At 36.7% G+C, this 25279-nt stretch overlaps 2 protein-coding genes and 1 long non-coding RNA gene across 5 annotated transcripts; 2 read left to right on the top strand and 1 right to left on the bottom strand.

Moving 5' to 3' along the window:
* Nucleotides 1–373: 373 nt before the first annotated feature.
* On the top strand, nucleotides 374–11612 carry rab3ip (RAB3A interacting protein (rabin3)). 3 transcript variants are annotated; one of them, XM_028449255.1, is made up of 12 exons: nucleotides 376–548; nucleotides 3305–3421; nucleotides 5137–5303; nucleotides 5380–5527; nucleotides 6434–6529; nucleotides 6723–6800; nucleotides 8546–8740; nucleotides 8807–8935; nucleotides 10359–10471; nucleotides 10606–10705; nucleotides 10788–10857; nucleotides 10934–11612. In XM_028449255.1, the coding sequence occupies exons 2-12, from the start codon at nucleotides 3353–3355 to the stop codon at nucleotides 11014–11016; spliced, it is 1248 nt and encodes a 415-aa protein (XP_028305056.1). In that variant the 5' UTR covers nucleotides 376–548; nucleotides 3305–3352; the 3' UTR covers nucleotides 11017–11612. The 3 variants fall into 3 exon arrangements, with proteins under 3 accessions (XP_028305057.1, XP_028305056.1, XP_028305058.1); XM_028449257.1 differs by having other exon boundaries at nucleotides 408–548; nucleotides 3333–3421; XM_028449256.1 differs by lacking the exons at nucleotides 10788–10857; nucleotides 10934–11612 and having other exon boundaries at nucleotides 374–548; nucleotides 10359–10543; nucleotides 10590–10720.
* Nucleotides 11401–21535, bottom strand: tmem19 (transmembrane protein 19). Its single transcript, XM_028449258.1, has 8 exons — nucleotides 21316–21535; nucleotides 20347–20485; nucleotides 17051–17164; nucleotides 15440–15577; nucleotides 14929–15005; nucleotides 14367–14544; nucleotides 13707–13916; nucleotides 11401–11849 (listed from the first exon to the last, which is right to left on the bottom strand). The coding sequence occupies exons 2-8, from the start codon at nucleotides 20474–20476 to the stop codon at nucleotides 11689–11691; spliced, it is 1008 nt and encodes a 335-aa protein (XP_028305059.1). The 5' UTR covers nucleotides 20477–20485; nucleotides 21316–21535; the 3' UTR covers nucleotides 11401–11688.
* LOC114464749 (uncharacterized) lies at nucleotides 13829–15472 on the top strand. Its single transcript, XR_003674254.1, has 3 exons — nucleotides 13829–13963; nucleotides 14359–14588; nucleotides 14906–15472. It is a non-coding gene; the product is annotated as an uncharacterized LOC114464749 (long non-coding RNA).
* Nucleotides 21536–25279: the final 3744 nt, after the last annotated feature.

Here is a 25279-nt window from a genome sequence, read left to right as displayed (position 1 = left end):
ACCGATTTATTTGTTTATCTATTTTAAAATTATCTAAAGATTCAGAGTGAAATATATATATATATATATATTTTAAAAAAATAATTGAAGATAACTTTAATCCTTCATTTCAATTAAATATTATTTGAGTAGCAATTTAGTTGAAATGTGTGTAAATGTGTTTCTTTTAGCGCCTCCTGCTGAATAAAAAGAGACATTACATCATGACCACCTGTGTTCAAATTTATATATAACTTTAATTTAAATCTACATTAAAAAAATATAGTGTTATAACTGTCACATGAATAAATATATCGTTAAAAACTTAAGTATTTTATCAGAAATCTAGGATGTAAATATTCATTCATGATTTGAACGCAACATGCCGACGTCACACTACCAGTGTAAAATCCTCCTCTGACAGTGTTGCGTCGTCCGGGCTGTTCCTGAACGCAGCTCCAGACTCTGCGCTGCGTCAGCTGCTCTCCGTTTGTTTATTTGTTGTTTACAGCTTGTTTATCACGCACGGACCCAAACACCGGGTTCGGTTCTGTCTTCGCGGAGCTTCGGTGAGTCGAAGCCGGACGTTGTGTTCCCCGTGTGTCCGTCTGTTAGCCGTTAGCTTCGGCTCGGTGCACCTTAAAGACGATGTGGGTCCATTATCGGACAGTGTCGCACTATTCATTCATTTTCTCATTTCTGTGCTGATGTATCTCATTTTATCAGTTTAAATAACTGTATTGTAGCAATAGTTAGCCTCCATCCACCTGCTGTGAAATATTGAGCTGAAATGTGCACAGTGTGTGAGGCCGGGGGCGGCTGTCCGATAATAGAAGTAGCTCCTCCTCAGAAGTAATCCGTAGGATTAAAACAGGACGTTTAAAATGACATCAATGTGTCCGTTTTGCTCTTTTTCCGTCACTTGTTTCAGTCACTGTACAATAAAAAAAAAACGTTAAATAATCCCCTTCATGCAGCAGCCGTCTCCACACATCGCAAAAAACACGGGCCGACACGAGTCCAGAGGAAAGCCCGCTGTTGGGGCGTCTCTGGCGGGGAGAAGAGCCACTCAGCCGCCGCCGTCACGCTTCAACTGGTGACCGTTGTATCTGGTGACTGCCTTCCGGCCCCTACACTACCGACAGTAGCTTTCCAAATACTGTCAAATAACGCCTTTCCGTCCATATAAACACAGTTTGTTGGCACAAAATAACAATTTTTGACACGGGAAGTTTAATTTAACCACAAAACAGCTGCTGGACGCTTAAACTGATGCTAGCACAGCTAATAACAGTTAGCCACGATGTCAAATCGTGAAAAATGCCTGTTTCCGTTCTTGTAAATGCAGGTTGTTGACCCAAAAATGAAACAATACAATTTTCTTTTCCTGCAGTTATTGTTGTATTATCATAAAACCGAAGCGAAACGCGTTTAGAGAGGTTCGCTAACAGCTAAAAATGGTTATGATAATAATTCATGTTAGGCCTGGAAAATATCCATTAGGTGTTCTTATTAACACTGTTCAAGTTTGTATACATAATAAAACTGTTATTTCACACTAAGTATAATTGAATCAACAGCATTTGATTTGCGTTCCTAAACTAAAGCAAGCGCTGCTAAGTGCTAATAGCTATATATATATATGCTAATGAAACTTGTTGCTTTGCTCCAAATCCGTCACGTTTAATGATCAAAAAAAAAAAAAATCAGATTTTTTTTTAATTTTTTATACTAAGAACTTTGATTAAAAGTGAAACTTACTTCACGGTTTTTAGTTCTGGAAGGGAGTCAACGGTTTAAACGGTGACTACTTGAAGCGCAACACCACAGCTGGACGATACCGATGCACAAACCACAGCGAAATAAACTGAAATTAGTTTTAGTTTAAGGAGTGGTGAAAGGGACGTGTGCAGGTTTTTATTTATTTAGTTAAAATGTTTTTTTTTTTTTGTTTTGTTTTGTTTTAGAGATTAAACTTAAAATATTTGCTTATTAATGACATTTGGGGATTGGAATAACGTTTTCTATTTATATTTTTTATTATTTCTATTTTATTTTAATTTTTTTTTTATGTTTTTTTTTTTTTTTTTTTAAAGTATTGCCATTCATTTTTTTTTTAACAATTTTTTTCATTTTAAACATTTCAGTCTTTTTCCCCCAAAAAAATTAGTAATTTTTTTAATCGCATTTTTATTTTTCAACTGTTCTTTACATTCGACCGAGGTTTTATATAATTTCATTTTTTTTTACGTTTGATCATCTGTGAGACTCCGCCCCCTCAGTGACAGACAAACTCTTGCCATTGAGTACTGACTAGTTTGCAGTAGCTGACAGTAATCATGTCATAGTAAAACTGCTGCTGAGTGACTCCGCTGGTGTTTGGAACCAGCTGGTGATCATGTTAACTGGTGACTCAGTCTAAGTTAGCTACAAAGCTACGTCTCCTTTGTTTTTGATTCGTCTGTAACTGTCGGTGTAAAAGAAGTAAACGCTGTAACTGATCCTGAGCAGCTCTGGTTACCACTCTACCCCATGGCCCGTCTCCATGGAGACGCTGAGACACTGTGTTCACTGTTTGTGTCGGCATCCACGGGACGGACACACAATGCAAGAAAACACACAAAAAATCTCACTAAAACACATACCAATCTGTGAAAATATTGTGAAAACAAAAATATCAACAAAATTCCAGAAAATATATCAACAAAATGTGAAAATTGTTATAGAAAGTTCACCCAAACACTAGGAAATACTTTCTTCACACATTACAGGTTGGGTTTATCTCTTTTAAAGTGTGTTTTTAAGGCTTGGGTTTGTGTAAATGTTGTTTTTATAATCGTAACTTTGTGTATCTCAGCTCATTAAATAGAGATGTCTTCTTTTGGTTTCTTTTTTGGATGAAAACTACTCTTCTTCTTGCTGAGTCATCGTTTCTCAGGACATTGAACTCATCCTCGTGCTGAACTTTGGTGATTAAACACACAATCAACAGCGGGGACACACAATCATTATCACACATTTTAAAGTTGTACCATAGGAAACGTAGCCCCGCCCCATTCCTGTTTCAGCCTGCTCTGCCTGTATTGCTACGTGCTAAGCTAACTGAAACATGTGGGACTGGACTCTGGTAATGGAGTTCCAATTTCTGAGCCTCAAACACTGGACATGTGACACAATGACGACACAAAACGACAACAATAACACAAAAAGACATGAAACAACCTGAAAAATATTTCCAGAGGGGAAACTTTTCTTCTCCATCACCTGAAGAGACGCAACCATTATGTTTGTTAATGTGTGTATGTATGTATGTGTGTGTGTGCAGTGTGTATGATGTGTGTGGTCCTCCTCAGTGTCTTGCAGCAGAGCTCAGATGGACTCTGAGAGTTTGGAGGGCTTTCAGGAGGTCAATCTGTCGTCGCCCACAACGCCCGACCTCCTGGTGATTTGACTTTAATTCTTCTTTAATGAGATCCTCCACTATTTTTACAAATGTGGTTTAAAACCTTTGAAATGTCCTTATTAATACATCTATATTTAACAAATTGCATTATTTTGCACCATATTCATTTTATTAACTTGTAACAATGGGACTACTTTACCCTGTGCACCGCCATGTTGAAATGACGACATTGAATCAACCTTGTAACGGTAAAATGCATTATAGTAGATAAATAAGTTGTTATTGTCCATAAGGTTTAAATGTTTATTCCTCTCTTTATAACAAAGACTTAAAAACCATCTAAAACCAGTGGTGATTGAAGTCAATCACCTTTATTATGCATTATAATAATTTTCCTTGAAACATCTCATATTTACCATCTTAGAATTCTTCAGTCATTGAAACAATGAGAAACATCTAGAAGTTAAAGCTATAACAAGTAAAGCCTCTAATGGCTTACAGAACATTAAATAATCATTAAATATACACTTCAATAAATAACTGTGACCTTAACCTCTTATAGGAGACGTTTCTCTGAGCCTCCATGGAGCTTTTATCATCCAGGAGGTTTTTTAACGCTGACAATTTTAAATTAAAACCTCTAGGGGTGGGGGAAAAATTGATTCACATAAGAACCGTAATTCTAATCATTCACAATTCTGAACCGAATCATAAACTTTAAAAATCGATTTTTTTTTTTTTTATTTATTTTTTGTTTTGTTTTTTTTATTACAAGTCAAACAATGCAAGTAGAAACACAAAACCTAAACAACAACAAAAAACAGACAAAGTACAGGACGAAAGCAGTTACTACAATTCCTGGAAGAAAGGAGCAGCTGGCCTAAGCTTTTATTTAGGCGAGTTATTTCTTGTACAGTAAGTAAGTGTTTATTTTAGGGATGCACCGAATATATTCGGATGAATATTGCAAAAAAGGCAACATCGGCCTCCGGGTTAGTGAGTTAAAAGCAAGGTCGAATAGTAGCGTGTGACGCAATCAAACGACTAGCAGTGATTTTGAGTATAAAGTGTGTGCATTGCTGCAGAGCAGCAGCTCCTCCTTTCCTCACGCAAACACATCCAGACTCTCTCCGTAACGCTCTCCGTCAACGCGTAAAAGTTGGAAACCGTCCAATTCCACAACCGAGTCCGTTGTTAGCGCTGTGAGCCATGAATCAGTAAACATCCATTGTTTCCTCTTCAGTTCACAAGCAAGTTTATTTGAAATTATTTTATACAGAATGTATTGTTTTGATGCCATAATTTGCCTTAACACATAATGCATTGTACCAATTTTTGAATCGAGAATCGATTTTGAATGGAATCGTGAGACACCCAAAGATTCACATCCATAAAATCTACCGATATTTGGTCTATTCAGCGTTTCTCTTCTCTTTGCTGCATGTTTGACAATTTTGTCAAAACAAAGCAGCATCTTTAATTTAATCAGATAGCAAATATTAGCGTTACAGTCTTTGAAATGAACGTGTTTCCCTAGATGCATTCAGGGTTCCGGGGAAACCCGGACATTTTCATTTATCTGTAAAATCCGGCCAGAATAGTCCGAACAAGATGTAAAAAGAGGACATATCCAGGTAAATCTGGACGTATGGTCACCCTACTCATGTTTAATGTCTGTTGGCTGGAGTTTTGTTTTCAACCACTAGAGGACGACACTATTGGCTTGTTTTGATGATTTTGTGTCTCTCCTGTAGAACCAATCTGAACAGCAGCACCCCCCCGCCCGTCACAGCACGCCGCCTGCCGCCCTCTACCGCACACACTCCTTGGGAGCGCCCCCCGCTGGACGCCCCACCTCCCTGCAGGCCGACCAGCTGCCCACGCAGCCCGTCTACTCCAGGCCCCACAGCCACAATGGCAGGTAACCATGGCGACGAAGCCCCAGGTGGACAGCGAGGGGACACACTATTGATGGCGTGAGCTCTCTCTCTACACAGCGTGTCGACAGAGGATGGCGTTCCCGAGGACGGAGAGGAGGGCGGCGCTCTGAGTGAGAGTCTGTCAAGGCTCCGCCCCCTGTCGGTGACGGAGGTCAGAGAGAAAGGAAACGGGCGGCTGAAGGAGGAGCTTGCTAAGGCTCAGAGGGTAGGAGGCCCACGACGCTGCTCGCTCTCACAGCTTGCCACGTTACTTTGAAAACATCATCATCATCATCATCATCATCATCATCATCATTATTATTATTTACCGTGAGCTGATCAGCCATAGCTATTGACAAATAAATAAAGATGTTGTTAGTTTTCAATTAATGATTAAACTTTAGACCGTTACGTTCACAAAACACGACAAAAAGTGTAAATAAGTGCAAACAATAGTGTTAAAAATAAGATTTTTCACTTTTTTGGGTGTTAAACAGTTTGTTTCAGCACAAGACGGACAAACCCGGTGATCTTTCTAAATCCATCCGCTGGTCGGCCATGTTTGTAGTCTTAAGAAAAGGAAGAAGCTGTTGAGTTGAATGATACTAAAATATTGGATGAACTACAAGAACCACGAGTCGTCCTGGCCATACTTTATCACACTTAACGAATCATATTCACAGATTTTTTTATTTTGTTTCTATTTGTTCCAATTTTTATTTTGTTTCTTCCAAATTTGATTAACAAAGTAATGCAGCTCCATTTTATTTTAATGTTATCTTTTTTATTCTATTAAACTAAATTGTATTAAAAAATGACTATATTTACTAACAATGAGTACAATATAACAGTTTTATTTATTTAAAACACTGATAATAAACTACTTTTTAAATATTAATCATTAATTTCTGTTCCCAGTTATTGTTATGGTTAATATCGTTGTTTTTGTGGATCAATAGGTCATAATGTTGTGGCTGATCAGGTCGATTCTCATTAATGTTCATTTCTTCATCCTGTTTTTATTGTTTTTATTCTTTGGTTTTTATTTAAATGTGTTTATTTGGTGTGTGCGTACATGTGTGTGTGTGCGTGCACGTGCGTGTGTGTGTGCGTGTGCGCGTGTGTGTGTAAGGAGCTGCTGTTGAAGGATGAGGAGTGTGAGAGATTATCTAAAGTCAGAGATCAGCTCAGCCAGGAGCTGGAAGAACTCACCGCCAGCCTTTTCCAGGTCGGTCCAATTGTGTGTGTGTGTACGTACGTTTGTGTGTGTGTGAGATTCTGCATGTTTTTCCATTTATCCTTTAAGTTTGTGTTGAAGCTGCTTTACCTTCAAAATAAAATCTAACGCTGATTAACATGTGTGTGTGTGTCTGTGTGTGTCTGTCTGTCTGTCTGTCTGTCTGTCTGTGTGTGTGTTACAGGAGGCTCATAAGATGGTGAGGGAGGCGAACGTCAAACAGGCGAACGCTGAGAAGCAGCTGAAGGAGGCTCTGGGAAAGGTGAGCATCGTCACTTTTGGATCCTTTAAACTCACTCCCATCACTTGAAATCTCCTGTAACGTGATATGTAAATGTAAATCCACTATACACTGTTTGTTAAATATTTTAATAGTACACATGTAAATATGTGATTGTTTTGGTGTTTTTTTTTTTAGTTGTTAAAGGAAAAACCACTGTAAGACGAGTGCTTAGTAGTTGTAGGGTAACAGCTCCCCCTGGTGGTAGAAATGCTTCATTTAGTGATGTGTGTAACTACACACTCTGCAGCATCACATTAAATAGATGGAGCTCAATATGGCTGCTGTGCACATTTGTCTGTTTTATTAAAGACATGGAAACCACAAATCTGGTTTGCTTTAATATTGTGGTTTTGACATTTTTACATACGTTTAAGATGTTGTCTGATGAAAGAAACCACAAATGGAGACGATTTACCAAACCTGAGGAGCCAACATGACCTGTGCTCAGTGTTTCTGAAAGACAGACACGTAAACCTACCTTCAAAAAGACAAAAAGAAGTCTACTTAAATAGTAGGTAGCTGATGTTATATCAGCCCACTTTAATACTATAATAATGCTTGGTAGTAAAAAAAGATGGATTACAAAGAATTATTCATGTAAACAAAATATACAAAAGGGATCAAAACACAATACACAACATTGACAATCAAAAACCAAACAGAAAATGAAATCAGAACCAAAATAAATGCGAATTCACTCAAACATTTCCACTAATTTGGGAAATCTTGGCAGCAGGTTTAGATGGGCTCCAAAACTATTCATGCATTTAAGAAAATGTACAAGTTAAATATTATAGAGAAGTATAGAACACTTGAATGAAACATTAGAAAAGAAGTTGATCGAGGATGCTTAATATAATTTTGATTGTTGACGTTTAAGTTTTGTGCTTACATGTTACCATCGTTGGTATGAGAGAAACTGTATAATTGTGTCATCTTTGGACATACAGTAGTGTTTCAGTTGTAAAAGGGGTTAGGCAAAATAAGTCTTGACTTCAGCTTAAACCCCTTTCGGTCAGGCATCATTTAGCGGTTGACATTCTTAATGTATACATTTTTTTTTTTTTCCTGTCGTGTAATGTGTGGGATCTTTGAATGACCTTAGATCTGGATGTTCACAATGACCGAAGAAATAAACTAACTAACTAACTAAGATGCACAAACTAATTCTTTTAACATATTAGTTTAGCTCATTCAAAAAAAGTGACATACATGGCTTCGTTTTTTTATTTCTGCATTAATGAATAATAACAAAAAAGCTAAAAAAAACTTTCCCTTTGTCCTTATTTTTAAACCAAACTCAAGTGATGGAAAATCTAAATCCTGCCATGGTAACATTTAGATTTAGGTTTAACATTTAATATTTAGATTTAACATTTAAGTTTAGCTTTTGACAAATAGATTTAATATTTATATTTAGGTTTAACATTTACATTTAACCCCCACGACCCTGAAAAAACAGGAATAGGCGGGTCTGAAAATAGATGGATGGATTTAGATTTAACATTTGATATTTAGCATTTAGATTGAACATTTATAAATATTTAGATTCAGATTTAATAAGGCAACCCGATCTGTAAAATAGTACACAAACTAACATAAAATTGGCCGATCGGATGTAGACGTTTTTCACGCATGCAGTGAAAGCATTGGGCTGTGACAAGCATTCTCTCTGTTTCTCTCCTGACCTCTGACCCCTGGCTGATGTCACTTCCTGTCCTCAGATTGACGTGCTGCAGGCGGAGCTTCAGGCTCTAAAGACTCTGGTTGTTTCTTCTCCAACGTCTCCGGTCGGTGAACTTCCTACGACGAGGACGTTTAGAAAAGGTCACAGCAGGAACAAGAGCACGTCATCGGCCGTGCTCGGATCGCAGCCCGACCCGTCAGCAACGCTGCCCATCGTACGAGAGTGTCGGGAGGTAAGGAGGGTGAGGCTGAGGTTGGGGGCGTGGCTTCCTGTCTGACCCTGCCATGTGACGGTGCAGGTGGACGCCGTGCTGTTTGGAGAGTTCAGGGCGTGGAGGGAGGAGCCTACGATGGAGCGCAGCTGCAGCTTCCTGCAGAGAGTCTACAGAGAGGACATCCACCCCTGCCTCACCTTCAGCAAGAGCGAGGTAGCCCCGCCCACTTCACCATCCAATTACATCACAACATTCACAATAAACGCATACATGTTAAATTTAAAAAAAAAGGTTTTATTGGTTTAAAATTTTTAATTCATTCTTTTGTGGCTCAAACAAAGTTTTCTTTGTTTTGTTTTTTCTTATTTTAATTAATTTAGTTTTATCTAAAAACATCAATAAAAGTAAAATATTCACAAGTTTTTAAATGATTTAATAAAAAATAAAGTACGATTATTTCATCAACATTTATAACTGTTCTTTTCATATTAATTTGAATTAATTTATCTTCAAATCTGCTTTGTAATGTATTTTTAAATAGTGTTATTATTATAATTATGATGGAAAGGTTATCAATCTATGGATTCATAGAACAGCAAAGGTGAATTTAATACGTTAAACTTCCTTTTCATTTCCATTTTCAAAATTAAATAATCAAATCAAGTTAAAGTTTATTTTATATATATCAATACTTGGATATGAATAATTACTTAAACCAATATTTGTAATGCACAAACACACACAGACAAAAATCATTATGCAAAAAATCATTTGATTGTTTATTTACTTCATTACTTGTTAAGTAACAAATATTAATTTTTTTTATTGATAATAAATTTGACAAATAAAAATCCAACTCTTTGGCACCATCTCCACACAGTGAAAACACATAAACCTGTTCATCTTAACAGGTTGTTTTTGATGGAAAAGAGTTTAGTGTGCTTCCTAATCCCTAGCTGCATCCTAATATTCCCTCCTATCTCCTTTCCTATCCACTGTTCCTTAACCCCACAATCTTATGTAAAACATATCAGATTATAACATTTTTATCCACATGTTGTTTTATTCAACATAATTCATATTAGTGAGTAGAAGGTGAGTGTGACCAACTATTCTCAATGTGACGTTCTTTTAGTTTACTTTTAGTTCCTCATAGCCATGGTAACCTCTTTTCCTTTGATTTACATTCAAACCTGTGATTTATGAGATTTTATCAGTGGAAAGTGTTAAAAATGAGCTTTTAGTCCATTTTAGGAAATGTGTAGTTTTTTCACCACTGTGAGCTTATTACGTCACCTAGTGGAAGTGCGTCTGATTGTCAAAACAAACATTTTAGGAAAGGAGATAGGAGGGACTATTCTGACACATCCCCTGACTGTAGCTCACAGTGCTGTTTACTCCTTAGACTTCTTACATAACCTCTTTCTGATTGGCTCTCCCTAGCGGCCAATCAGCAACATGCAACAGCAATGACAGGGAGCCATTCAAACACATGACATATAATGGTATTTAGTCTTTGTATCGGTGGGCGTTAACGAGTACGAGTCTCGGAGGCAGGTATCGGATCAATACTATTTACACTGCATCTCATCTCTAGTTATTTCAGTTTTTTTTTATATTTGTTGTTGTTGTGCAGCTGGGCTCGTCCATCCTAGAGGCCGTAGAGCAGAACAGTCTGAGTGTGGAACCTGTGGGATTTCAGCCTCTGCCTGTAGTCAAAGCTTCAGCTGTGGAGTGTGGAGGACCAAAGTACACACACACACACACAGTAACACACACGTCTTCTTTCAGTTGGACATCATGTTTTTTTATGATTCTCATTGTGTGTGTGTGTGTGTGTGTGTGTGTGTGTGTGTGTGTGTGTGTGTGTGTGTGTGTGTTAGAAAATGCGCACTCAGCGGTCAAACCAAAACGTGCAAGCACAGAATCAAGCTGGGAGACTCGTCCAGTTATTACTACGTGTCTCCGTACTGCAGATACAGAGTGAGTCACAGCCTTTCACAATAAAAGCATCCCATCCCAAGTGTGGCTCCTTCATAATAAAATCCTAATGATTGTGTCTCAGATCACAGCGGTTTGTAACTTCTTCACCTACATTAGATACATCCACCAAGGACTGGTTAAACAGCAGGATGGTACGACGCACATTAACCTGTTTATATTTATGTACCTGTTGTTTACCTTTTTTACCTGTTATTTGTTTGTTTCCAGTGGAGCAGATGTTCCTGGAGGTGATGCAGCTCCGTAGAGAAATGTCTCTGGCTAAACTCGGCTTCTACAAAGACGAGCTGTGAGCTTTTCTTTGTTTTTGTTTACTTATGAAAACAAACATTGTGTGAAGGAGCAACAGAAACATTAAACCTTTATTTATTTCATCAAGAAACCCTAAATTAAAAACACTCCATTGTTTAAAACTCCAAACACTAAAGAATGTATTTATTTATTTACAATAAAATCTTTGACGCACTTGTTAATTTAAGTCATTAAATAAAAGAAATTAATGTTAATTCACTCATTTACAAAGTTTTAGAATCAATTAAAAACTTCCTGCTGCTGTTTTTTAAAATGAAGTTTCTGGAAGAATTCTTCAAATTTTTATTTTTTCAAAGGTCGACCATCATTTACTGATTGAAAGCATTTATTTTGAAACACTGACCAACGTTAAAATACTGAGAAGGTTTTGTTTTTGTTATTATGAAGTTTATTGAGAAACAAAAAAGATCCTGCAACGATAATCAGAGGCTCGTGATGCGTTCAGGGGCGCTGGGTTTTTTGTGTGTGTGTGTGTGTGTGTGTGTGTGTATACACCTCCCTGATTGATGTTTGTTTTGACCAATCGTTTTGCTTTAGTGCCTTTTCACTGTTCAATAAAAACCTGTTACCTCTGACAGGCCCCGCCTCCTGCTTTCATTTAAATGTGATTATCTTTGTAACAAACACTTTTTGACGATGTGGTTTTTATTGGTCTATTGAGGCCACGCCCCCCACGCCAGCCCGGGCAGGAAGAGAGCGATGAGCAGGGAGGAGAACAGGTTCACAGCGTTGTTGTCCAGGATGGGTTTCCCACAGATGCGACGCGTTGTGGCTGACTCGTAGCTAACCACCTTCCCGATGCTGGAGTCGAAGCCTGTGTGGGTGGAGCCGACAACAGCCAATCAGATTACAGAGTGCACGCCTGGTAAAACATGCGTTATTAATATGAACTCCTTTACGAAAATCAACATTTCTCTCATCAATGTAAAGAGTCTGTATCAGCATCTAGTGGACAGAGATGGAATTGCACGTCAGTTATTAATCTACTCGTAAAGAAAAAAAGGTGTCATTAGTTAGCATCATATGCTAATGAGGGCACGGGGTGAAGTAAATTCAGGCTTGCCATAAGAGTGAAAGTATTCCAACCAATCAGGGAGATGGATTTCAGTGAATCTCAAACTTTATTTTGTTCTAGGCCCCACTGGTTAGAAAACTATTTAAAAACATCTATAGAGCTGAATAATGGAATGAATGAGAGATAACACACTTTAAATAATCTCATTTTGTAAATACGTGAATGAAACAGTATTTACTGCAGTGGTTCTCAACCTTTTAAGGATCGTGACCCTGTTTTCATATCAAAAATTTACGCTGACACCAGAGACTTTTTTTTCTCCAATATTTATTGATATATATTTATATAATTTCATTTAAAAACTAGGAACAATTAGTTCAAACTAGCAAATAATGGGCATGACAAATGGTGAATGTGGTTAAATTGGCAAAAAATAATCATGATACAGTATATGTTGAAAAGAGGTCAAAGGTGCAGTCTGCAACTCTCAGATCCCTCCCTCCCCGCTGCTCTCTTGCCCTGCCTCCAAAGTCCCTCCCTCAGAGGAGCTAACAAGCTAACGTTAGTCCGACAGCAACATCACAGTAATATAATAACTCTGTTAAAAGCCTGTTACTGCAGCGCTTCTCTCTGTCAATGTGCACACACCTCAGCAGCAGCAGCCACACAGAGGCTGCTGCACACACACATGAACAACACATGCACCACAGAGTTCTAGTGTAACAATTACAAATCAAACATAATGTAAATCAAGCAGCAGTAATTACCTTTAAAGCAGAAAAGTCACCAATTCCATCTTCTACTCCTCCAGACCATACACTAAAAAAAGCTACAGCTTTGAGAAAGGGACGGGGCCTGTGTGCAACAGCTGTCAGACAGCCCATCAAACACAATCCTGACTCCGATTGATTCTTTTTGCTCGGTGCATTCTGGCAATCTGCCAAAGGCTGCAGGAACAGCAGGGGGCGGAGCTCAATGAGCCTATTTTTTTCACAGAAACTACGAGTTTGATGTAAATCTGTCCTTACATAGTGACAGCTTTAGCAAATATGACAAAAAGTTACTTTCATAAGAGTTGCAGACTGCACCTTTAAATGTGACAATAATGGGTCAATATATGTGACATTAGGTGGAAAAGTGGTGAAAGGGTTTATTAATGCTGAATGTATTGGAAGTGGAAAAATGTGATGTAAAAGTGTCAGAAATGGGAGAAATGTAACAAAAATGCATTAAAAGAAGCAAAAATATGGAAAGAAAAAGTGAAGAAAATAGATCAAAATATGGAAAGTTTGGTGTAGTTGCAGAAAAATGGTAAAAATAAGGAAAAATGGGCTCAAATTTTTCTGAAAATATTCTTAGTTTCTTGAAGGCATCTGGTGACCCCCTCCTAGTGTCTCTTGACCCCAAGGTTGAGAACCGCTGTTCTAGAGTGTCTGACAATTAATTTTCATTGGAATGAACTACATATAGTGAATAATTAATTAACTTCAGAGCTTTGTTGTGCTCAGCCAATGAAATGTGTTGTTTAATAATCTTTTTTTTTTTTCATTTATCATTAATTATCCTGCGTTGCAATGAAACTACATTTTCCCATATATAATTAAAGCATCTCATCATCAGTATTGATCGGTATTAATTAGCATTGATCAGTGATACCTGAGAACTGCATGTGAGCTCCCAGGAAGGAGTCGATCATGGAGCCCAGGAGGCCAGCCACGCCCCCATATACCACAATTGGCCACTGGGGGTCGGCCTGGTGGAGGTCACCCACCAATAAGAGCTGAGTCAGGAAGTAAGCCCCGCCCACCGTGGCCCCGCCAAGGAAGCTCGCCACCAAACCTACGGGAGTGACTCCTCCGTTGGTGCCTGTGGGAGAAACGGTGATGCGTTCAGGGACCCTCAGCCCAATGTTGGTTAAAACAAACTCCTGCAGTCTGAGAATAGAATCTAAAGCCTTTAATGTTTCTTTAAAAATATCTACTGAAAATAATTTTTTTTAATGTGCAGATTTAATCTTTTTCTGGTTTTTCTTGTATTTCTTTTAGATTTTAATTTCCTCTTTAAAGATTAACAAACTTTATTTGAAGTAATTAAAAAATGTCCCGTAGTGACTTTTATTTGGAAACTCTGTCTAAAGATCTATATAATGTATTATAATAATACATGTTCTATACATTAACATAATAATAATACATGTTGTTAACATCACCACTACAGAAGTTTTTTATTTTAAAAATCATAAAAAATGTAAATGATTGAATACAAACAGCTCGTTCTTTGTGTTTTTACCAACGTTGGATGTGTTTAGTTGCTCACCTGCCGGCACATCCTCCCATGTGGTGATGAGCTTGGGCTGTGATTGGCTGAGGACTGGCCCCACCTCCGATGCCCACGTGTCTCCAGCGCTACATGCTAACGCTCCCAGCAGAGACAAACACATCCAGGACGCTGAGTACTGCTTACTGAAGTCTATGGGAATCTCACCTGGTCCAACCTGCACATGGTTACCATGGAAACAGGATGCAGCGCCCTCAGCTGGTCAGAGTCTCACATTACAGACACATTGAACGATGCTAATGCTCACTTTAGCTTCACTAGTTAAGTCTACTCATGCACTAGTAAACATTAACAATAGTTGACATTTATAAACGCACTGTGAATTTACCTCTGTGTGTGTGTGTGTGTGTGTGTGTGTGTGTGTGTGTTACAGCACTTAAAAAAACTACACAAACTATACTCATTACACACACTTACATTTATAAAATCAGTGAATAATATTCCTAATCATTACTCAGCATTAAAAACCTTATTTTGAGCGTAATGTATGAAATGTGTGTTACCACTTTAAACCACAGGTGGAGCTGTTTTAATTTCTCACCTCGATCATGTAGAGCAGAGCCAGCTCAGCAGGAACGCCTCCGTTACAGAACACCTGGACCCAGTTCCTCTGCCCACCTGCACCAGAGCACAGGATCAGGCAGGAAGTGTCAGTCAACCACAGGAAGTCCAAACTACACACCACTATAAAGAGTCTGAAACCAGTACAAACTACAACACTCCAAAAACAAGCTACAACCAGTCCAAAGTTAGTCTAAAACCAGCAACAAAACAATTACAAACCAGTGGAAACTCATAAGAAATAACACATTTCTGCCCAAAACCAATGAAAAACATTATAAAGTTGTCATTTAATGAGTCTGAAACCAGTAAAAACTAGACAAACTGAAAAATAAACCAGACACCTCAAACACACTAACAAGTCTAAACTAAGTATGATTAAACTGGTCTCAAACCAGACACAAACTGGTAACCTGACGTTACATAATGTTATTAAACCAGTGGTAACTGCGACTAAACCAGTAACAGCAGGGGGCGACATGGAGCTTCACCTTCTTTATAATCTGCATCGATTTTCTTCTTCTGCTCTCCTCCCCATCGCGTCAGCCGTGACGAGGAGATGAAGAACGCCAACAGAGCGGAGAAAAAACTGTAGTTAGCCATCGTTAATACGAACCCGACCATTAGGGCTGAAAACAAACAAACAAACAAACGTTAGCTTGTAATTTCTAACAGTGGGATTCATCTTTTTTATTTATTCATCATAATCTTCTAACTGTAATAAGCAGCAGATTATCTGCTGTTCACACAGCAGCCAGACCCACATGTTAGGGTTAGCTTAGCATGTAGCAATCAGTCCCACGTGCTATAGTTAGCTTAGCATGTAGCAATCAGTCTAACATATTATGGTTAGCTTAGCATGTATCAGCCTCTCAACATGTTATGTTAGCTTAGCACATAGCAATCGGTCCCACATGTTATGATTAGCTTAGCATGTAGCAATCAGTCCCACATGTTATGGTTAGCTTAGCATGTAGCAACCTCCCCACATGTTATGTTAGCTTAGCATGTAGAAGCCTCTTGACATGTTATGGTTAGCTTAGCATGTAGCAATCAGTCCGACAGGTTATGGTTAGCTTAGCATGCAGTAGCTTCCCGACATGTTATGGTTAGCTTAGCACGTAGCAGCCTCCCCACATGTTATGTTAGCTTAGCATGTATCAATCAATCCCACATATTATGGTTAGATTAGCATTTAGCAACTAATTCAACATATTATGGTTAGCTTAGCACGTAGCGGCGCTGCTGTATGAATGTAAATCTTTGAATATGAACTGATGTCTTTCACCTTTAATGGTTTTATTTAATAAAAGTCTGTTTTTGGACGTTTGATCAAAGGTTAACGGTTTATTTTCAGCGTTTCTTCACTGTGGGAAACGAGCAGTGACTTTGTTTTGACTAAAAACCATAAAAGCAGTGACAGCTGCTGGTTTGTTTGCTCTGACGCACGCAGACTTTATTTTACAGAAAGACTTTTTTAGGAGGAAACTGAGAAAAACATCCTGTAGTCTCATTATTTACGTCACACTTCAGTGTTACTAACATTTATCAAAGAGTCAATAATTACTGATTATCAATAAGATGTGTGCAAGAACATTATTGGATCTTTTCATTTAATAATAATATACAAATATTCTACAGTGAGTAATTACTGTCACTCCATCAGATTCACCCTTTACTTATTAATGTACTCATTTATTTATTGATTTAGGTATTCCTCTATTTATTTATATTTTTGTACATTTGTTTTTGTAGATTTTGCAAATGTTTTCATGCATTTCTTTATTATTTATTATTTGTGTATTTATTTTTGTGTACATTTGTTTCTTATTTGTACATTTATTTTTTCATGTATATTTATTTTTTCTTTGTATATTCATTTTTTCATATGTATATTTTTGTTTTTGCATTTTTTTATTTGCATCTTTATTTATTTATTTGTATATTTAATTTAATTTGTATATTTATGTTTTTCTATATTTTGACATTTTTTGATTTGTATATTTATTAATTGGTACATTAATGTATTTACTTTGTTGTTAAATTTATAAACCTGAGAGAGAAAAAGTTAAAACTAATAAATAAGAGACGTGTCGGCTCACCTCCGATCGCTCCGGTGCGATCTAAGCTCCGCCTCTTTAGCGCTCGCAGCGTTAACACCAGAGGAACTAGGATGGAGAACAGCCATCGCCATGGCGACACAGGGTGCAGGGTGCCTTCGTGAACAATGGGAGAAAACACATTCAGAATGACCCAGTAAACCTTTGGACTGCAGTACCAGTTGGTACCACAAGTTGGTGGTGCGTTCAGGCCACGCTAGGATGAAACGTGTCTGAAGAAGCGTCCCAGTGTCACGGTCTGAGTTTACCTCGTACTGAGATCGATTATGAACATATATGTGCATGCGCACTACCGGAAAATGAATTTTTGCTAAAGAAAAATAATAATTCAGTTTTGTTTATTTTTGTTTCCAAAGTGAACAGACATTTGTTTTATTAGTTTATTGGATTAGGTTAGAGTTAGGGTTGCGTGCGCACATATGTTCATAATCAATCTCAGTACAAGGTAAACTCAGACCATGACATCGAGCTCAGTTTGAGGTGCATTCAGGATTCTTTTCTACTACGATGATGCATTCAGGGTCTGTGGACTGTGTGGTGAGTTCATGTTCACAGAAACGTTGTGTATACTCAGTTATAAATGAGTTTAAACACGGTTTAATGTGGCATTTAAGGACCAGTATCTGCAGTACATCGATTGTTATGGTGAATAAAAGAAGCTCAGAGGATGATTTGATGCTGATTTCAGGGCCCGTTGGATTTATGAGCGTCTGAAAGATCGCTCTGTTTAATAATCATCTCACTGATCTTTGGGATTCATTTAGGAACAACGTAGAAAACTCAGCAGAGAGCACATGATCCTGTAAGACCACACTGTGGGAATTTAAACACCAAAACCCCCAAAAATTAAAAACACACTAAATCACAATCACTCTCAATAAACCACACAAACTATATATTAATATCTTTACATATTACTAGTGCTGTGTGATATTATCACAATATAAGTAGACTTATATCTGACTATGATATATATTCTGATTATAGTATTTCTTCCTTTAAATTACATGAAATTAATGGAAAATTGCTATTCATTATTTATTATATTATATATAAAAATAAAATAATGAAAGAATGTTGGTGACTTTTGCTACACGTACTGTTGTCACGAGGCATGTGAATGTCCATCACTGTTAACGATTCGATACGCATCTCGATACGATACATTAGCGATACATTGAATCCCCTGGTGATACGATACGATACGATTGGCCCCTGTTCACGATTTGATGGGAATTCAATTCTATACAATGTGATACAATGCAATTTTGTGCTATACGATGCGATTCAACATGAAGTAAATAAATTATACCAAAAATATAAATAGAAAACAAGTAACTGTGACATCAGCGTACAAGAGGCAGAGGATGTATTGATTTCCTTACAAGCAGCAAATTCAACAGAAAAAGTGCATGTTTTGCTTATAATATTGACGAGAATCTCTCTATGCATCACTTTATGAAACTTCTTTTTTGGCCTCTTAAAAAACACAATAAACCAGTTCTTTTCAGTTTGGATTTAGAACCAGATTTAACATAAGGAACAAGAACTGGTTCCTCACATTTAGAACCTGTTTATAACACTGTCACAACTTAAACAGTAAACTGTGACATCATCACAGTGACTTAAAGTGACATAACAGTCCAGTGTCCATATTCCTGTCTGCCACAGATACTAATATGAACTGTTGGCAAAACAAAATAACCACACTGTTTATTTGTTATTTTGATTTGGTTTTAAAACGGTATAACCAAAGAACAAACCGTACCTGTAGTGAATTTTACTCCATCATATATAATAGTAGAAGTTTGGTTAGGTTCTATTCTTTAAAAGTCCTTCGAGAGCAGCAGGAGATAAATTAACACTAACTATTGTCCACACATTAAATTTGTGTTATAAACCATAGAGGGTTATATCGTATGCTAGACATTTTATGTCACACTGCCATATACATAATTATATCGCACTACCGTATATATCGTTATATCGCACTTCGATATATATTGCTATATCGCACTAGTTTTCACGATACCAAAATGAGTAACCACGATACTACACCAGACAAAGTATCACAGTTCCGGGTAATATCGCGATACTGAAGCCTTTTATTATTATTTTTATTTTTATGAAGTGCAATGTATTTGTACAAGTTATAAATACTTATTACTTATAGTGTTGTTTGGTGCATGATAAGAGTACAGGAACAAAAACATATAAGCAAAAAAAACTAATAAATGAAGTTAAAATTTATATGCTTGAAATTAAAAAATAATAATTCAGTTTCTTTTGTACATTAATTTATGTTTAACTAATATAAATAATCAACCCACTATTTGACAATAATTCTTCTCCAACATAATAAACCATAGAGGATAAAATATCATAAACAGGAAGTGATTCCCTGAGAAAACTATATTTGTGTATTTTCTGAGTGACATCACTGGTGTTTTATGAGACTGAATGTGATCCCTCCTTTGTATGTATATAATTTGTAAATATTGTTTGTACATTGTAAATATCTCTGTAAATAAAAAAATCAAAATAAAAAAAGATCACTCTGAGTCCGTGCAGAAAAAAAAAAAAAGTGTTCCTCCTTTGGCTCCTATAGCTGGTGACAGCGCCTGTACAGTAGATCTCCTATTGCTTTACCGTCTCTGCCTCGTTTAAAGCCAAAATAGTTCCAAATGGGACTTTTGAAGTTTGTTTTTTTGAGCAAAATTAGTGATGCTACTGACGACGCCGTGGCAGACTCGCTGCTCAGGCCTGGTGCTTCTGCCATGTGTTGTCTGGTGTTTGTGACTGTACGCCGTGCACGCATCCAGGAGAGACAGAACTTTAGCTTTTTGTTTGTTTTGAGTTTCTGTCGAAGAGGAGCTGTCTTCATGGAGTTTGTTCTACTGACAGAAACACACAAACAGCCAATCAGCTAACAGATGGGCGGACCCAGCGTGTGGAAACAGCCAATCATATCTCTGTACATCACAAACAGCCAATCATTCAGAAACTGGTACCGGTAGTATCGTAACCCACGGTAGTACCATTGTGTAGAATTTCTAGTATAGTAGGAACCGCGGGGTATCGTGCCACTATATATAGCACTACCATATATATATATATATATATATATATATATATATATATATATATATATATATACTATTGTTTCACTGTTTTCGGTTTGATTTAACTTCAAACACATAGTGGTTACTTCTGATTGGCTGAGCTCCCATCATGTCCTGCCCCCTAGCTCAGAATCAGCCTGTGATTGGTCGACTCACCAGAGACGCTGCTCATGGCCAGAGAAACGATCCAGAAGGAGAGAGAGAGGGCCAGAGTGGCACAAAGGATCATCATATCTGTCATCATCTTCATCGACTCCTTCATCACCAGCTCCACATCAGAGGTCATCGTCACACACTGCACACACACACACATGATATTTAATATCTATAAATATCTGTAAATCGAGTGGATCTTTCAATTAAAACAAGGATTACATCCAATAAATTGTTAAGAAATTATACGTAAAACTCCAAACTATGGTAATATTAATTGAATACTGAAATATTCCCAAATCATGGTATTAAATATTTAAAATACTATCAATAGACTACTATCATTGTGATACGTTTTATTAGACTTTACTGTAAAAATATGATTTAATCATATATCAACGTTATCAAAAATACATCAATATAGTCTGTAAAGGAGCCACTATTCACAAATGTATATTAGATTAAAAAAACAGTGTTTTCGTGAACAGTCTCTACTATGACTGTGATAAGTTTCGTGACATTCTACTATATTATAATGAATAAAATTTAGATTCATATGAGCGGAGAAGCCCATTTAAAGTAAAATACAGTACATTTGTGTATTTTTACTGTATGTATTATCAACCACAAGTATATTCTAATAATATATTGTATGTCATCCTGCAACTTTTTATTGATTACTTTGTATGAATTGTTTTAAGATGCTTAAACAAAGAAACGGGAAAGTTTAAATCGAAAACAAAACACAAAAACATGATGGTCTTGTATTTTACGAGTTGTTCTTGAACGCAACACCGTACCCAACGAGCCTCGCAAAGCCCCGGATGTTGGTCAAAGCCCAGCAGGTGCGACTCAGCTGGGCTGTGATTGGCTGGTTTTATCCAATGATGAACGGTTAAATAGTTAAACGTGATCGTTAATTAAAGCTAATCGATCAGGTCGAACTGCGCTGAGCTCGGATCAATAACTCACCCATGTTTCGTGAAGCCATCACGACTTTCCTCCGAGTTACGGTCAGATTTCAGTCTTTAAAAGTCCTCTTCCGGTCAAAGTGAAGCTTTGTGTTCTCTCCAGGTGTGACGGAGACTTACTTTTACCCGTCCGGGCTGAGCTAAGATAAGCTAAGCTAACACACTGAGTGTTTCAGCGCGGACTCAGACACACACTGAGCTGCTCTGTCATCGCTACGGGGGAGTGCCCGAATGACCTACTGACCGTGAACGTACCATGACCGTTTAAAGGGACAGGCGCCTAAAACAGAGTGATTGAAATAAAAGTAATCACCCAATACAGTTTAAAAAGGAATCAGTGAATAAATACATATATAAAATTAATGAATAAATAAATAAAATGAATGAATCAGAGTAAATAAAAATACAATTACTAAATTAATTAATAAATAAATAAATAAATCAATCAATGACCTAATAAACAAACGGATGTCACGTTTATTATTAATAGATAGCTGTGTCATTAAATAAATGAATAAACAAACAAATTAAAGAATAAATAAATTAATCAATGAGTAAATAAATAATTAGTTTGTGATAAACAATAGATAAATAAACAAAGGAATGTGATCCAGTTAAAGAAAAAAAAAGATACATTTATTAATATATATGTAAGTAAAAATGAAAATAAATACATTTTTAAAATAATCTACAATGCACAATAAAATAAAATACATACAAACAAAGGGATGGCTATCTTTTAAAAGCAATGTAAAATAATAACTAATAAAATCTGTTTGTTTCTAATAAATTCTAGTTCTAATCATTTTCAGGCTACTTTTATAAATCACAGAATTATTAAATCTGTGAAAAAAGGGATAAATAGGATGAGCTAAGTTATAAACATGAGGCTGTGTCATGGTTTGGATCAATGCACTGATTCATATTTATGAATACACAAACAGTTACATTCTGACATATTTATGGGAATATTCAGTACTGTTAATCTCATAAAGTCTGATTTCATTATTCCAGAGAAACTTTCTATGAATTCCAGTGAAAGCAGAGTGTGGTGGATTCCAGGGTTCATACCGCTGACATCACATGGAAGTCTGAAAGAGTCCTTTCTGTTCAACACAACACACACTCTTTCTGCACCGTCACACTCTAATCAACTCATTCTGTTCTCAACACGAGGGGCGCGGACCATAAATGTACACACCGCCAGGGGTGGACTGGCCATCCGGCATACCGGGCTTTTTTTTTTTTTTTTTGATGAGTGAGTGGAGTCAGACATGGTAACTGGTGGTCAAAAATGGTCCAAAAGTAAGAAGGACATGGCAAGAAAAGAGTGAAACGTGACTAAAATGGGCCAAAAGCAGTAAAGAGTGGAGGACAAATGGCATATAAAGAGGAGGTGGTATGAGATGGCAAACAATAGTGAAAAAGGGAACAAAAAGAGGCAAAATGTAGGGAAAAAAGTAAATAAGGGGTATTTATTGGGCAAAAGTTAGCTTATTTGGATGAAAAGTGACTAAAAAAATGAAATAAAGGACACAAATTTGATAAAAGTGTCAAAAAGAACTTGAAAATGAATACATTTATTGTCAAAAAGAGCTAAAGTCTTAAAAAAGTTGTATAACTTTTTGAAAAGTGACAAAAATGGAACAAAGGAAGTTGCAAAATGGCCAAAGGAAAAAGGTGAAAAGGTTTTAAAAATATTCCCCCTTTAAAGGTTTTCTGGGTGAAGAATAATAAAAATGAAGACATAAAGAGCCACATGTTGAGAATCACTGACTTAATAACAGCTTCTATATGGTGTCTCTGATAATGTAGATAGTGGGAGGGTCTGGGCAGGAAAGGCCAGGGCTGCACACTGCACCTTTATTTTGAAGGATTTGAAACCAAATTAATAAACAGAAAGAAGCCTTTTGGAAACCTGAGATGTGATTTTAATCTAAAAGGGCTTTTGATCTTTAGTGATTTTTACGAAGCAAAGGATGCACAGTTATGCTGTCTGACACAATCACAGACACAATGATCTATAATCTATAATGATCTATAATCTATAAATCATGTTGTGGGTCGTCCTGCGGCTGAAGCAGGTTGACATTAATCAGAGAATAAAATGAGCTGCTGAATAGAAATTATCTCTTATTCTCTAGAAGTGTCTGAGAGTTGTGCCTTGTGTCTCTGAGACCTCGTGCAGACTTGGTCCAGGAAAGACCACATTATATCTGCTAAGAGGGGCCTGACTGAAGACGCCCTGAGGCCTCCCTTCATGCTTTCACCTCATATTTACACCAGGGCTGGGACGAGAATGATTTATTATGATTAATTCATTACAGATAATACTGATGCACAGGCCACAACACAAGAAACAGGAGAACCAGAGGAGAAGTCGTTGCTGTGCTTCGGGGGCTTTAATTTTAGTTGAAATAAAGACACTGGATGGAAAACTAAAGACCAGGACAACAGTAGCAGCTAGCACCTCAATGCTAACATGTAGCTGCTAACACCTCAGTGCTAACATGTAGCTGCTAACATCTCAATGCTAACATGCAGCAGCTAACACCTCAGTGCTAACATGTAGCTGCTAACATCTCAATGCTAACATGTAGCTGCTAACATCTCAATGCTAACATGTAGCAGCTAGCAGGGACAATGGTCCTAGTGGAGCAGACAGTGTCTCCAATCCACACTGACACTCAGACAGGGTTCAGAACCAATAATAAATCCATGAGTGACAAATGAACAAAGTCAGTGATAAATGATTGTAGTGACAGTCGACCACTCTGTGGTAGAGGATGTGGGCGGGGCTAGAAGCGCTGCTACAGATAGCATCGTCTGACCCAACTTATCAACTGTTATGTAGAAAAACTATTTCAGACTAAATTCATCATCTTCATCAGTTGTTCTGTTTATTTCATGATATCCACAGATATTATAAATATTTTACACTGTTCAGTTTATATTTCTCTGGAATGTTCTGGAATAAGTGACGTTTTTATTTTGATACAAAAACATTTGTTTTATAAAGTTTCTAAAAATCTAGAAAATCATGAATATACAGTATCTAGGTTAAATATTAGTTGCTTTGTGAACAATGCAATCATAATATTCTTTATTCATATTATATATTATGTTAGCACTCAGTGATGAAATAATAAACACTATTTAGTTGTTTAACATCATTTATTGTTTTCATTGATTTAGTCATATAATAACACACATTTAAACTGGAAAATGTTGCTTCTCGTGTCAAATATTATTATGCTATAAATATAGATAAATTATTTACAAAGTTTCTGATAAATTAAATAGTTTTTTTAATCTAGTTCCACCACATTCATAGATGGAAAGCAACATGAAGGAATGAAGGTGTGACCTACCAGAAGGATGGATGGAGCAGCTTTCACTGATCCACAGGGAGTAGAGACTTTTAGATCCACCACTGAAGAGAGAGAGAGAGAGAGGGAGAGAGAGAGAGAGAGAGAGGGAGAGAGTAATAAACCACAATAAGTTAGAAAGCAATACATTCCAGATAGAGACACTAAACCACTGATTCTCCTCCTTTGTGTCATTTATTACATTCCTTAAATTAGACATGATAACTGTTTATAATTGTTTATCAGCTGCTTTTAAGAAAGAAAATTCATTTGAAACATTTTCTTATGAAGGAATTCCAGGTCAACATTAAAATTGAAATGTGTTATTTTTCGAAAATAAAGCAGTAATTTTTAGAATAAAGTCGTATCTTAAGAAAATCTTGATAATATTATTATAGTCATAATATTAACAGAGAATTCTGAGCACTATACTATACCATTACATGTTTTTTTTTTTAAGATATGACTTTATTCTCATAAAATAATGACACTATTCTCAAAATATTACAATATGTATCTCAAAATATTACAATATTTATCTCAAAATATTACAATTTTTATCTCAAAATATTACGACTTTAATCTGATAATATTACG

Source organism: Gouania willdenowi, chromosome 6 (assembly GCF_900634775.1).
Source record: "Gouania willdenowi chromosome 6, fGouWil2.1, whole genome shotgun sequence".
Taxonomy (NCBI): domain Eukaryota; kingdom Metazoa; phylum Chordata; class Actinopteri; order Blenniiformes; family Gobiesocidae; genus Gouania; species Gouania willdenowi.
This window is presented reverse-complemented; position numbering and strand designations above follow the sequence as displayed.